Source organism: Hylaeus volcanicus, chromosome 6 (genome assembly GCF_026283585.1).
Source record: "Hylaeus volcanicus isolate JK05 chromosome 6, UHH_iyHylVolc1.0_haploid, whole genome shotgun sequence".
Lineage (NCBI taxonomy): Eukaryota > Metazoa > Arthropoda > Insecta > Hymenoptera > Colletidae > Hylaeus > Hylaeus volcanicus.
The window spans coordinates 25,374,500-25,386,173 of record NC_071981.1 but is presented as its reverse complement, the minus strand read 5'-3'; the positions used below and the strand labels follow the sequence as shown (position 1 = coordinate 25,386,173).

General features: G+C 29.9%; 4 protein-coding genes and 1 long non-coding RNA gene across 5 annotated transcripts; 2 read left to right on the top strand and 3 right to left on the bottom strand.

Annotated features, from left to right (window-relative positions):
• The first annotated feature begins 245 nt into the window (after window positions 1-245).
• On the top strand, window positions 246-1,971 carry LOC128877968 (glucose-induced degradation protein 4 homolog). Its single transcript, XM_054125694.1, has 5 exons — window positions 246-262; window positions 344-666; window positions 1,060-1,227; window positions 1,309-1,541; window positions 1,637-1,971. The coding sequence occupies exons 2-5, from the start codon at window positions 520-522 to the stop codon at window positions 1,698-1,700; spliced, it is 612 nt and encodes a 203-aa protein (XP_053981669.1). The 5' UTR covers window positions 246-262; window positions 344-519; the 3' UTR covers window positions 1,701-1,971.
• Window positions 1,972-3,734: 1,763 nt separating this feature from the next.
• On the bottom strand, window positions 3,735-5,301 carry LOC128877965 (uncharacterized). The gene is made up of 2 exons (XM_054125686.1): window positions 4,862-5,301; window positions 3,735-4,760 (listed from the first exon to the last, which is right to left on the bottom strand). The coding sequence occupies exons 1-2, from the start codon at window positions 5,187-5,189 to the stop codon at window positions 4,375-4,377; spliced, it is 714 nt and encodes a 237-aa protein (XP_053981661.1). The 5' UTR covers window positions 5,190-5,301; the 3' UTR covers window positions 3,735-4,374.
• Window positions 5,302-6,226: 925 nt separating this feature from the next.
• On the bottom strand, window positions 6,227-9,299 carry LOC128877963 (ras-related protein Rab-40C). The gene is made up of 4 exons (XM_054125683.1): window positions 8,877-9,299; window positions 8,357-8,550; window positions 8,052-8,274; window positions 6,227-7,990 (listed from the first exon to the last, which is right to left on the bottom strand). Exons 1-4 carry the CDS (start codon window positions 9,019-9,021, stop codon window positions 7,683-7,685), a joined length of 870 nt encoding a protein of 289 aa, XP_053981658.1. The 5' UTR covers window positions 9,022-9,299; the 3' UTR covers window positions 6,227-7,682.
• Window positions 9,300-9,494: 195 nt separating this feature from the next.
• LOC128877975 (uncharacterized) lies at window positions 9,495-10,113 on the top strand. The gene is made up of 2 exons (XR_008457326.1): window positions 9,495-9,631; window positions 9,715-10,113. It is a non-coding gene; the product is annotated as an uncharacterized LOC128877975 (long non-coding RNA).
• LOC128877960 (developmentally-regulated GTP-binding protein 2) lies at window positions 9,938-11,580 on the bottom strand. The gene is made up of 4 exons (XM_054125678.1): window positions 11,384-11,580; window positions 10,848-11,155; window positions 10,146-10,778; window positions 9,938-10,078 (listed from the first exon to the last, which is right to left on the bottom strand). The coding sequence occupies exons 1-4, from the start codon at window positions 11,445-11,447 to the stop codon at window positions 9,992-9,994; spliced, it is 1,092 nt and encodes a 363-aa protein (XP_053981653.1). The 5' UTR covers window positions 11,448-11,580; the 3' UTR covers window positions 9,938-9,991.
• Window positions 11,581-11,674: the final 94 nt, after the last annotated feature.

The following is an 11,674-nucleotide window of genomic DNA, read 5'->3' as shown; positions in this document are numbered from 1 at the left end:
TTCCAAATATAATAAATTCGAATAAACCTTCTCAGTTTCTCGCAAATAATTTAGATTTATACGTGCTATTGGATACTGACAAATTAATAACCAAAGAAATCGATAATGTAAATATAATATTCGAAAGAATCGAAGGAAGTTGATATCTAAATTAAATTGGTAAGTAGTACGAATCTGAACATCCGGTGATATACAACTAAAGTCCGCACTTCTGTGTCTCTCGTGCATAGCGAAAAACAAGCGAATGTTGTTTTTCGTTTCGGTAAGGAAAAGTTGCTTCCCATTTTTAATAGAAACAATTTGAATAGCTTACGTATATTAAGGAAACCAGTTCTTTTTTCAGGGTATGTCGTGCACGTTCTTTACATAAAAATTACGATCGCGAGTGTGTCTGGGTTTGAGGCTTCGTATAAATACATCTATATCCTGAAAATTACCGGCAGTCATTGCGAGAGTTTTGTGATGAGGAGTTTGTCGCCCAACGAGGGCAAAGTTTAAGAACGTTCACTTGAGCCGAGAATGCCGGTGAAAGTTGACGTAGTACCACCACCACCCGCAAACTCAAAGCAGCCGGGTGTCACAAAATCTTTATTATACAACGGCTCACGATTTCAAGGTTCCCAAAAGTCTAAAGGCAACAGTTACGACGTAGAAGTAGTTTTACAGGTTAGTTCTCCGCCTTTGTACAAATTGCGCGACAAATGTCCAAAATTTCTGTTCTGCTTTTGACATCTGTCTACTGCGCAACGATTGATCGTGTGCTCATTTTTCTATCAACATTTTACTATTCGTTCTATCGCGATCAATCAATCGTATTGTTTACACATTCAAATGATCGAGGATTTCAAGTAACCTATGAAGACAATTTTCGTCGTATCTCTTCGTATTTCTAAGTATATTTCCAAGTGCTGCGAACAATTCAGTCATTCTAATTCGCTCGCGATATAATTCTATCGTAAGTGTCGTGTAAACAAGATAATAGATCAATTGAGATTTGTAAACAGTTAATATATACATGTATTTTATATAAATTAGGTATTAAACATTATTTTCTTGCAGCACGTAGACGAAGAGAATAGTTATTTATGTGGCTATCTTAAAATTAAGGGTTTAACAGAAGAATTTCCAACTTTGACTACATTTTTCGACGGTGAAATTATATCTAAGAAGTATCCCTTTTTAACTCGAAAATGGGATGCAGACGAGGATGTTGATAAAAAACATTGGGTTTGTATTTTGTCATATGCTCAATTTAGTATTTTTAGTAAAACCTACCGCCATGCGTCAATCTTTTATTTATAATTACAGAGCAAATTTGAATCTTTTTGTCAATATGCCAAAAGTTTCAATTCAGATACATTCGATTATGAAGCTCTGAAGGGAACAGATTTTGTTTTTATGAGGTGGAAGGAACACTTTCTAGTTCCTGATCATACCATTAAGGATATCAATGGTGCCTCATTTGCAGGATTTTATTACATTTGCTTCCAAAAATCTGCTGCCACGATTGAAGGTTTTTATTATCATCGCAGTTCTGAATGGTAACATTATTTTGTAGAGAGAGTTAAATTGATAACACTTAAAAATCGTAGCTGAAATGTTCTAAAAAATTTTGAACGAGTATTTATTATTTCAGGTATCAGTCGCTGAATCTGAAACATGTTCCAGAACATAGTATACAGATATATGAATTCAGGTGAAATCAATAATTGTCGGTCGGTTATCTCTCTAAATTCATATTTCACCTCTCCTAGCATACAGATCTCATAAAAATCATAATCCCTGAATTAGTTTAATTCGATTCGAGTAAATGTCTTTTTAAATTATTTACTTTAAAAGTGAGGTACTCAAGAGAACTACCCACTTGAACAAAGTATTTCATAGTTTTTTTTTTAACGCTATTACACAATGTATGGTATAACTTGATTTTCATATATACATATATATATTATTATATATATATATATACATATGAACGAAAAAATCGTAATTGAAAGGATGACGAGGATTGCAGTGCCTCATTGAGATACGCTTGATCGTAAATTAGTTATTATTAATATTCATTGTAAGATGATTTATCGAAATAAATTAATTGATGCTTTTTGTCAATTAAAATTAATGCTGTTGATTATTTGATATTCTTATATACTGTAAAAATTGTAATATCGTTTTCAGTATTACATACAATTAAAATGTACCCTGTAGTTTAAGTAACATATTTCTTATTATGTTTAAATTGATCGAATAGTATAAAATTACTGACAAAAATTTCGTAAATATGAAACTCAAAAATACTAATGAAAACTAACAACGATGTACCGTTTATATTTAGATTCCGTGCTGTTTTTTTTTACGGCTACACGACTTGAAACAAAAAATTGTTTACTATATATTTTATTCGCATACTTATGAGATCTGTCTGCCTTAAAATGATCGAAGGATGATGAATGAATTGGTGTGAATGTAGTAAGAGAAGAAATCAAACTGAAACATGAAAGTAATTTTAATAGATATTATTTTCTGACGACAAAACTTCGAGCTGACATTTCTCTTCGATGTCAGTTTAAAAATCAAATAAACTATAAATGCAGATGAATTATTCTGTCTAAGGAGACCGTTATTTGCTTCTCGGTTAATTTGTTTAACGATTTCAAATGTGCAATGTACAGTGAGTTCTTTCGTGATATCCTCCCTAAGCTACAATTTTAATCAGTCGAATGATCAGAAAAACATTTTACGAATATTTCTAATGTAAACAGAACGGCGAAATTTGACACAAGTGAGTTGTTTATAGAACTTTTAATGTAATAATAACGTTAACGAAATATGAAATCTGTTACTGTAACAGAGCGTTATAATGATTTATTGTAGTAACGAGGCTAATTTAAACTGACATATTTAGTAAGGTACACTATAGTTGACATATTGATATACTGTGAAAGATTGAGCATTAATTTTGAATTTCTTATAAAAAAAAAATTATTTTAAAATGGCAAATTATTAGAACAAAGTTTCATGTTACTAAAGTACTAAAATTCACTCACTATTTAGATTTTAATTTGACCTGTTAAAGTGTAGAACAGAAATATATATTTACTTCGAAATAAAATACTTATGGACTATGTGTTACCTATATTTAAATATTTTTCTATTCGCGTCTCTTAATTGTATCGATTAATGTCATCTGCTCTTTTATTTTATGCAAAAACATATAATTAGAAAATAATAATTGATTATATAGAGGTTTTTTGTCATGAAACGATATATTAGATTGTGGTTTACACCAGTCGGTAATGTTTTCTGTAAGTGTTTTATTAATGTTTACTTGTAAGATACTAATTTTAAAGAAATAATTAGTTTTGAAGTATAAGTCTATAGCGACTAGAAAATGTAATATATTGTAGTACATATAATTTGATCACTTTGTAGTACTTTTATGTGTAACTCATATTTCGAAACAAATGGGGACTTTTTTTGTATAGTTTTTTCCATATTAACGTTTACAGAAAGATAGTAAAATGATATTAAAAATTAATGATGTATCACGACGGAAATATGAAAAGTAAAATTTTGAAAATCTGTGTAAATGTTTAATAAAATAATATTTTCATAATATTAGTTGCATTTGTTGCAATGAATTAAAATTTATAATTCATTTCGCATTTGTGGCTCATGTATGTGTACTCATAGTTATTTTAACACTAAAACAGATGAAGTGTGAATTAATAACTAAAAAATAAAAATAAGTGTATACAAATTACATAGACACCTGCTGTGTTATTAATTACTTATTAAATACAACATACTTGTAAAAACAATTATATGACCAATAAAATACTTATTTTCAGTATAGCATAAAAAGTAAAACTAAAAAACTACAAAATGTATAAAGTTATTGTGAATCTATGTATAAATTATAGCATTTTAGTTAGAATTTAATAAAACTATGCTAAAGAAAAATAACAATAGATTTGTTCATTAAATAATGATAGTAATAATAATGTAATGTATAAAATAAACTCCATTTAAAAATTCGACAAACAGTTTCTCCGTATGTATGTATATGTCACAATTCAGCTTAGATTCTCTGTGTCTAAAGAGTAATAAAAATTTAATAATTAACTGAAAGTAAATGTTGTTCATCAAAAATCTATTAGCAAAAGCTTGTATTTGTTCCAAATGATGGTTGATTGCCAGTGTCACCAATTGGTACAGATGTCTCTTCCATTTCTTTCTTTTTGGATAATGATCTCATAGATCTTGTTAAACGTTTTGCTTTTGTGATTGTTCCATTTCTCTGATTCACAGTTATGTTCCGCAATTTTGTATGTCCACCATTTGTAGTTGTCTAAAGTATACAATTAATTTGATTATCTATTCAATTATAGTATTAACAAAATGTAACGTAATATAGAATATATTTACCATAATTTTAGAACGATTATTACAAGGACAATTTGTATCAGTTGGCATGGTAGTAGTTTTATGGAATATAGCTTCAAATCCTAAGAATTTTGTATCAAAATGAACTTTAGCTTTAATTACATCGGCAAATAAATTTTGAGCTATTAACACATTATCAACGAGGTCTTGTGTTTTTTTCGTTTCATTCAAATGTGAATTTTGCAGCAAAGAAAACTGCATTGGTTCAATGTTGAAATTATTTAATGCATTACAATTTTCTGGTATGCTGGGACACTGGTTTTGCGCATCGCAAGTATCTTTAATGTTTAGAATGGATTTTTTACCTTGTAGAAGAGCTATGTAATATTAAAATAAATTTGTATGATTGTTTAGTTGTCGAAACTTTGATTATTATTATTATTATTATTATATACGTAGTTATACTTAGTTTACTTGCCAATGAAATTTTTTAAATATTCTGAAAAAGCTTTATTGCAAGAAAGTAAATGTTGAAAAGCTTCGTCGAGACTTTCTTCACTAAAATATGTTCTGGACAATAAAGATTTATTAAATGGATTCTCTCCAATTGTATTAGAATTGAAAATTTTCCATTGTTTACGAGAAATTTCTGCTTGCCATTCTAAAGCACAGTCTTCCAATCTTCTATTGACGGAGTTCAGTAATTCCTCTGCTTCTATTAACTGTTGCGGAACACGAGTATTTCCTTTACCAAAAGGAATGCAAACATTTCTTTTATCTACTTGTCTTTCGTCAATTGTTGTCATTTTTAATTGTACTTTTAATTATATAACGTATTTCATGAATAATCATCGATTAAATCTGTTTGCAAATTGTATACAAAAAAACTAGAAAACACGTAAAAAATATATATTTCAACTAAATTTACATTAGTCATTTATTAAACAACTGAACATTTTGTAATTATATACTCTGTGCCACGATTGCATTCAGTTGTTACAATAAAAAAAAAAAAACTTGTATTATGAAAGATAGTATTTATTATTTGATGCAATTTTGAAATAAGAATTTATACATAGAATAGCTAATTATTAAATCATATTACAGTTTTGTTACAAAAAAAAAAGGTTTCTTCAATTGCGTTTACAATGCTAGAAAAATGTAACAATAAAATGAAATTTTATTTATGAAATACGATTACAAATTGTTTGATGCAATATGTTCGGTAGTAATAATTTTTTTATTTACAGTATTGCATTTGTAGAAAAAGTATTCGAGTATAAACATAAATGTTTTTGTTGGTGGTAATTAATAATAAAAAATTGTCCTTCCATTCTCTCCTTTTCGATTACTCGGATGGCCCCTTGCGCTACATTCTTAATAATGGTGAATATCTTATTTTACAGTCAAGTATATACAATGACAGTGAGACCAATGTTCCTTCAACTCAATTGCATTGTGTTTTAAGTTTCCATTATTAAAATTATTTCTTCGAGTATCGTATAATGTCTATTGTAAATTTAATAATACAGTAGAACCTTTATAGTTGCAAGAAAACAGGTGAAAATTCCTGCAAATATCGAGGTAATCAACAAACAATGTATACGCACTATTTATGGCTCATACTTGACTTTTCATGCAATTGTCGGGCTCTTATTAAAATTTACGTTTGTTTCACATGGAAGACAGTATTTGTTGCTCGGTAATCATACCTAAAGCTTATTAACACAATACGACAAACGAGGTTCACATGCAAGTATCGAGGTTCTACTGTACATTTAATACACAAATAAGCACATCTATATTACAATTACATAAAATAATATTAATTGATAGTAGCCCCTTTTATATATACATATAATTTAATTTGAATCTTACATAGTACAAATACATCTTACGTGTTTTCTTGATATTGTAATCTTTAAAAAAAAAGTTTTCATATAAATTGTTGTTATATTTCGATACATTTCATGAACAATCGATTTCCACGATTTAACATTACTATTACAGCTCTTAATAGAAGAATAAATATCGAATAAAATTTAAAAAGTTATCAAACTAAATAGCTAAACGAGTAATATTATCGATGTTGTGATACCATAGTAATCTTTTGCAATGAAATTTGTCGAAATATATTATAAACGTGTCCTTCTATATTTACATAATACACAACATATTTTTTGTAAACCTACACTGTACAAATAATATAATGCATAATAATATTAAGTTATTTAAATAAGATTAAAGTAAAATTAAATAATACGATTAAAATATATAATTTGCATTATTATAGAAAATTTGATTCAATTTTGCACAATAAATAGGTTTTGATAATAATGAAAGAGAAAATTAAATATTTAACATAAATTCTCGCATTTGCTTCGGTAGATATGGAAATACAAATTTTGTTGCGATACACTAAAACAATTGTTTTAACTTATTATATTATTATTAAAAATTAGCGTATAAAAATCAATGAATCTTCCAAAAAGTTATATGTAGTAACTATTGGGAACTTCGTTCTTACATACTAATATTCAATTAGCTGCTCTAAACTATTCAACTTACATTATTCCTAGTCTACACCACAACCCCTGTAGACTTAATGAACTTGTACTTTTCACTTCAACATTTCCTGCTTTATTTATTTTAAAAAGACATAGTGTACTGAAGTACGTAAAACGAAGATTCAATAAAATATTCACACATTTTTAATCGATTATTGCGTGACTCTATAACATATTGCTATTTGTTCGGTAAAATTCGTACTCTTCCAAATTTTGAATGATAAATCTTTAAGAATTTCATTAAAGATATCGTATAAACTGACATGTGCAATATTACTAAGCAATTGATTGCTTATGCCAAAGTCAGATACTATTCCGTGTAACAAATAGCACGCTTATAGCGATCCATATGAAATTAATTCTGCTTAAGCTCATTATTATTACTATTACTATTATTATTATTATTATTATTATTATTATTATTATCATACATTTTTATACCTTGGAAATTCTGAAAAATACAACATAAAAAGTATTTCAACGTATAACGACTGTTACATCAAGTGTAAAAGTATTATGGTTATCTAGATTTCTTGATTGTAAGTAAATCACATTTTCCTTTGTTATATTGTTGACAATTCATATAAGTATTATTTAAGAAGAAATATTACAAAATTCTTTACCACTTCCGATGGCACATATTTTATCAAAACGCTACACATTAAAACAGGGAGGAAGAACGTTGACGTTATGTTGCATGTTTGTAAGTTAACAGCAACCTTGAAATTACTCTCAAGATATCGTGCAAGAATTACGACCAACGCAACTGGTACGGGAATCTGTTATACTACCAGGCGAACTACCTGGAGTCGATAGTCCGTTATGACCCACTCCAACGAAACGTAATTTTCGGTGATGAGAACCTAGGCTTTTACTAGAGCTCAATGACCTATTTCCATTATACCGTAACTGAGATGTAGTCGTCATTGCGTAAGATTTTAAGTGAGATTTAATAGATTTAGGCAATGGAAGCTGATCGATACCGTAAACTGTCGTTCGCGCTACTATTGCACGACACGCAAGTTCTTGCAGACTGAGTACTGAAAAACAAAATATTTGTACAAAATTCTCTTAAAAATATTATAGATATAAACACATTACCTTTATTAGATCGCCATAGTCTTTCCATGCCATTACGATGTAAAGCCATGCGAGAAAGTTCAGAGAAACTTTCGCGTATGTTAAAATCACAAAGAGGAGAGACCTCGAAAAATGCCATACGATTTTTAGCTGCGTACGCTTCCGCATCGCGTTCTCCTACTCGTCTTTTAAAAGCTAAATGAAGGCGATTGCCGACAAGTACTTTTGGTACCCCAGGAGCATGCTATAAAATTTACAGGAAATAGTTTGTTTAATATTGTTAATTACTATAAAATTAAGGTTAAAAATATTTAAGTGCAGTGTACCTCTTCGACTTCCTTCAACCATCTGTCGATGCCATCGAAAGACCATTTATTGGTAATGTCATAGACTAAAAGTATACCTTGTGCACCACGAGAATAAGATCTGATTATTGTACAAAATCTACCTTGACCTGATGTGTCCCATAGTTGTAATTTCACTCTTTTCCCATCCAGCAGGATAGTAGTAGTCTTATATGCTAAAAAATACATGTTATAATATATTAATTACACAAAAGGAAAAGGCAACCACGTACACGATACAAGATGGTCTGTTTGATAGAGTAGCGGTAGCTTTACAACGAAGGAGTTAATAATAATAACCGATATTTTAATACAAATAGGAATTATTTAATTAACTTTGGTTATTATTAAGTGAAATAACGTGTAAACAAAATATTTTACAGTGGGAAGAAGGTTAATTGAATGTAGTGCAGTGTAAGTGTACTATGCAAAGTCAAAGAGAACTATGATAACATTATGATTAAATAGAGGTGAAAAAGAAGAGTTTAAAAAGAAAATATACCACTGCCGCTGCAAAACGGAGATTCGGCAGCACCATCTTCGAGTCCACTCAAGATCTCTTGCTTTCCAACATCACTGTCACCCACCAACAGAAATTTGAGGAGGTAATCGTATTGTTTTTCTTGACGAGGCTCACCTGCAGCCATAATATCCCTGTATTGTAAACCCTGAGCATACTGCAGGCGACCCTATAAGCACTGATCTCCCCTTTAATGTTTTCTGCGTTTAGAATCCGTGGACGGATGAACTTTTTCGATCACTTTTCTTCGTCGATTAAACCATACCGCAGTAAACATTAAGTTCTTCTAGCGTGTCAACGATATCTTTTCTCGTTCCTCTTTTATTAACAGTTGTTCTACTTTTACGCGAAATCATAACAAAACAAGGATGGTATCTATCCTCCACAGTGTATTTTCCGACCTGCGTTTAATTACTTCACTGAGGGCCACTGTCATGAATTTTTCGAAGGTCAAGTACGTTCGACGAATGACCAGAAACTAATAAGGCGGTTATGTAATGGACGACAACTGGCTTACAGGAAAGGATGGTTTCCATGTTATTTAATAATCATCATTTGGTGAAATTACATCGGGAAATTCTTATAGTAACAATTTATTCCAAATGTATCCGAACTTTTTACAGTTCTAATGATTTACCCACGAATATTTGAAAACCTATTGATTTTTAAAATTACAAATATTAGGAAATGTCGAATTTATTAATAAGTAAAACTATCGATTCTATTATAAAAAAAAGGTAATGATATATATACAATTAATAAATCAAAATTATTATTTCAATATTATGTATGTAACAATGCAAAATAATTCGATTTCCAGGTATTGATATTCCTACAAAATGGAAAAAATGTTCTTGTCATAAAAAATTAGTTTTATTGCTAATTTTGTATGAATAATATTTATTGTTAAAAATGTTAGTTAAAGAAAAATTGTATACTATTTAAACATGTACAATTTAAATGTTTGATATTCATACTAAAGAAATGAATTTAAGGTTGGAGACTGTTTTCATTGTGTATAAAATCTAAAAGAAACTATATAAAGCTGTACTTTCCCGTTTAGATTTTCACAGGTAATTTATGTAATTTTACAAGTTTTATTTTTTCACTACTTGAATAACATCTTCGTCGTGCATAACATGCTGTACTCCTACTCTTTGCGGTGAATACTTTGTGCTTGTACCCTGAAAATAAAGTGTTTAGAGCATCTGTAACAACATAGACTGTTAAGATGAACGCTATTATCCTTACCCAAACAAGAGCATATTTAAATTGCTGAGCAAGCGTGCGATGAATAGCGTGACACACGTGTTCCACGGTAACACCTTTTCTTAAAATCAAACCATCGTCAAAATCAGGTGGTTGTCCAGGTTTCTTTGTGTATACTCTTATTAGAGATAGGTATTCCCACAGTGTTTCAAGCAAGAAGTCCAAATTCAACTTCATATTACAACTAACTACTACACTATTAGCTTGCCTAGCAATTCTATCCACTTCTTCGATTGATATTTGATCTATTTTATTATGTACATAGAGACATGGCAAATATACTCTATTAGCATTAATCACGTCGATCAGTTCATCCGCGCTACAATCTTCGCGAAATAAAACTTCGGCATTAAAAATTTTATATTCGTGAAGAATCATTTGAACTAATTTCTCATCTATTTTTGTCAGTGGACACGTCGAATTGAAGGCCAATCCACCTCCTTTTTTTATCTTAAAATATATATTTGGCTTTTTCTTATTAAGCCGTATACCAACTGATTCCAATTCTTTTTCTAAAAGTTGTCTTTGTACATCTTGTTTGGTAGCATCTAACATCATAAGAACTAAATCTGCTGTTCTGGCAACAGCAATTACCTGTCTGCCTCTTCCTTTACCCTGAAACATTTATTTATTTATTACTTGAGCTGTAACACTACATTAATAAAAGTCTAATGTTGCAATTACCTGTGCTGCACCCTCAATTATTCCAGGAAGATCAAGAAGTTGAATATTAGCTCCTTTATATTCGATAACACCAGGGATACAAGTTAAAGTTGTAAATTCGTAAGATGCCGCTTCAGATTCTGTGTGTGTTAATGTACTTAATAAAGTAGACTTTCCCACAGAAGGAAAACCTATCAAAGCTACTCTTGCATCTCCTGATTTCAATACATCGAAACCCTCTCCTTTTTCTGATTTCTTTCCAGGTTCTAAAAGTTGCGATCTATACTTTGCAAGTTTTGCTTTCAATAATCCTAAATGATATTCGGTTGCTGAAAATAAAATGGATACGTTACAATGAAAGATTAAAATATTAAATAATGGTAGAATTATGTTAATATAACGACAGGTAAACTTTTGTGAAATTTTGATAAGGAATATTTAATAATAGGATTTAATTCCATCTTTTAGTATTCTATACTTTTCTAGATATGTCATAAAGCTATTAAACTGTTTGAAAATATGGTTAGGAAAGTAGTTTTCTTGAGACATGTACAAACCTTTATTTTTTTGCGTTCGAGCAATTTCTTTTTCAATTTCAGATATTTTCTCTAATATCCCCATTCTGTATTTAAAAAGCTAAACAAGTTTACATTTACAAAAAAGTACACACCGTTACACGCAATGTGCGTAATAATATACGTGAATATACGGCAAAGGTGTTCATCAGTGTTCATGGGTTTGGGTGTACAGGCTAAGCAGTAAGCCAGTAGCAATTGGCCTACGTCAATCTTGCGTTATAGAGGGCCTCTCAAAACTGATACAGTTGGCTCGCAAAAAAGGAGACTAAA

Bases quoted from the DNA above. Each gene is read 5' to 3' on its own strand.
- LOC128877968 (XM_054125694.1), top strand. From the start codon at position 520: ATGCCGGTGAAAGTTGACGTAGTACCACCACCACCCGCAAACTCAAAG. The intron at 667-1,059 runs GTTAGTTCTCCG...ATTTTCTTGCAG, and splicing joins ACGTAGAAGTAGTTTTACAG to CACGTAGACGAAGAGAATAG. The intron at 1,228-1,308 runs GTTTGTATTTTG...TTATAATTACAG, and splicing joins ATGTTGATAAAAAACATTGG to AGCAAATTTGAATCTTTTTG.
- LOC128877965 (XM_054125686.1), bottom strand. From the start codon at position 5,189: ATGACAACAATTGACGAAAGACAAGTAGATAAAAGAAATGTTTGCATT. The intron at 4,761-4,861 runs GCAAGTAAACTA...AATATTACATAG, and splicing joins ATATTTAAAAAATTTCATTG to CTCTTCTACAAGGTAAAAAA.
- LOC128877963 (XM_054125683.1), bottom strand. From the start codon at position 9,021: ATGGCTGCAGGTGAGCCTCGTCAAGAAAAACAATACGATTACCTCCTC. The intron at 8,275-8,356 runs GTACACTGCACT...TAAATTTTATAG, and splicing joins GGTTGAAGGAAGTCGAAGAG to CATGCTCCTGGGGTACCAAA. The intron at 7,991-8,051 runs GTAATGTGTTTA...TTTGTTTTTCAG, and splicing joins ACTATGGCGATCTAATAAAG to TACTCAGTCTGCAAGAACTT.
- LOC128877960 (XM_054125678.1), bottom strand. From the start codon at position 11,447: ATGGGGATATTAGAGAAAATATCTGAAATTGAAAAAGAAATTGCTCGA. The intron at 11,156-11,383 runs GTTTGTACATGT...TTTTATTTTCAG, and splicing joins TCGAACGCAAAAAAATAAAG to CAACCGAATATCATTTAGGA. The intron at 10,779-10,847 runs GTAATTGCAACA...TAAATGTTTCAG, and splicing joins TAATTGAGGGTGCAGCACAG to GGTAAAGGAAGAGGCAGACA.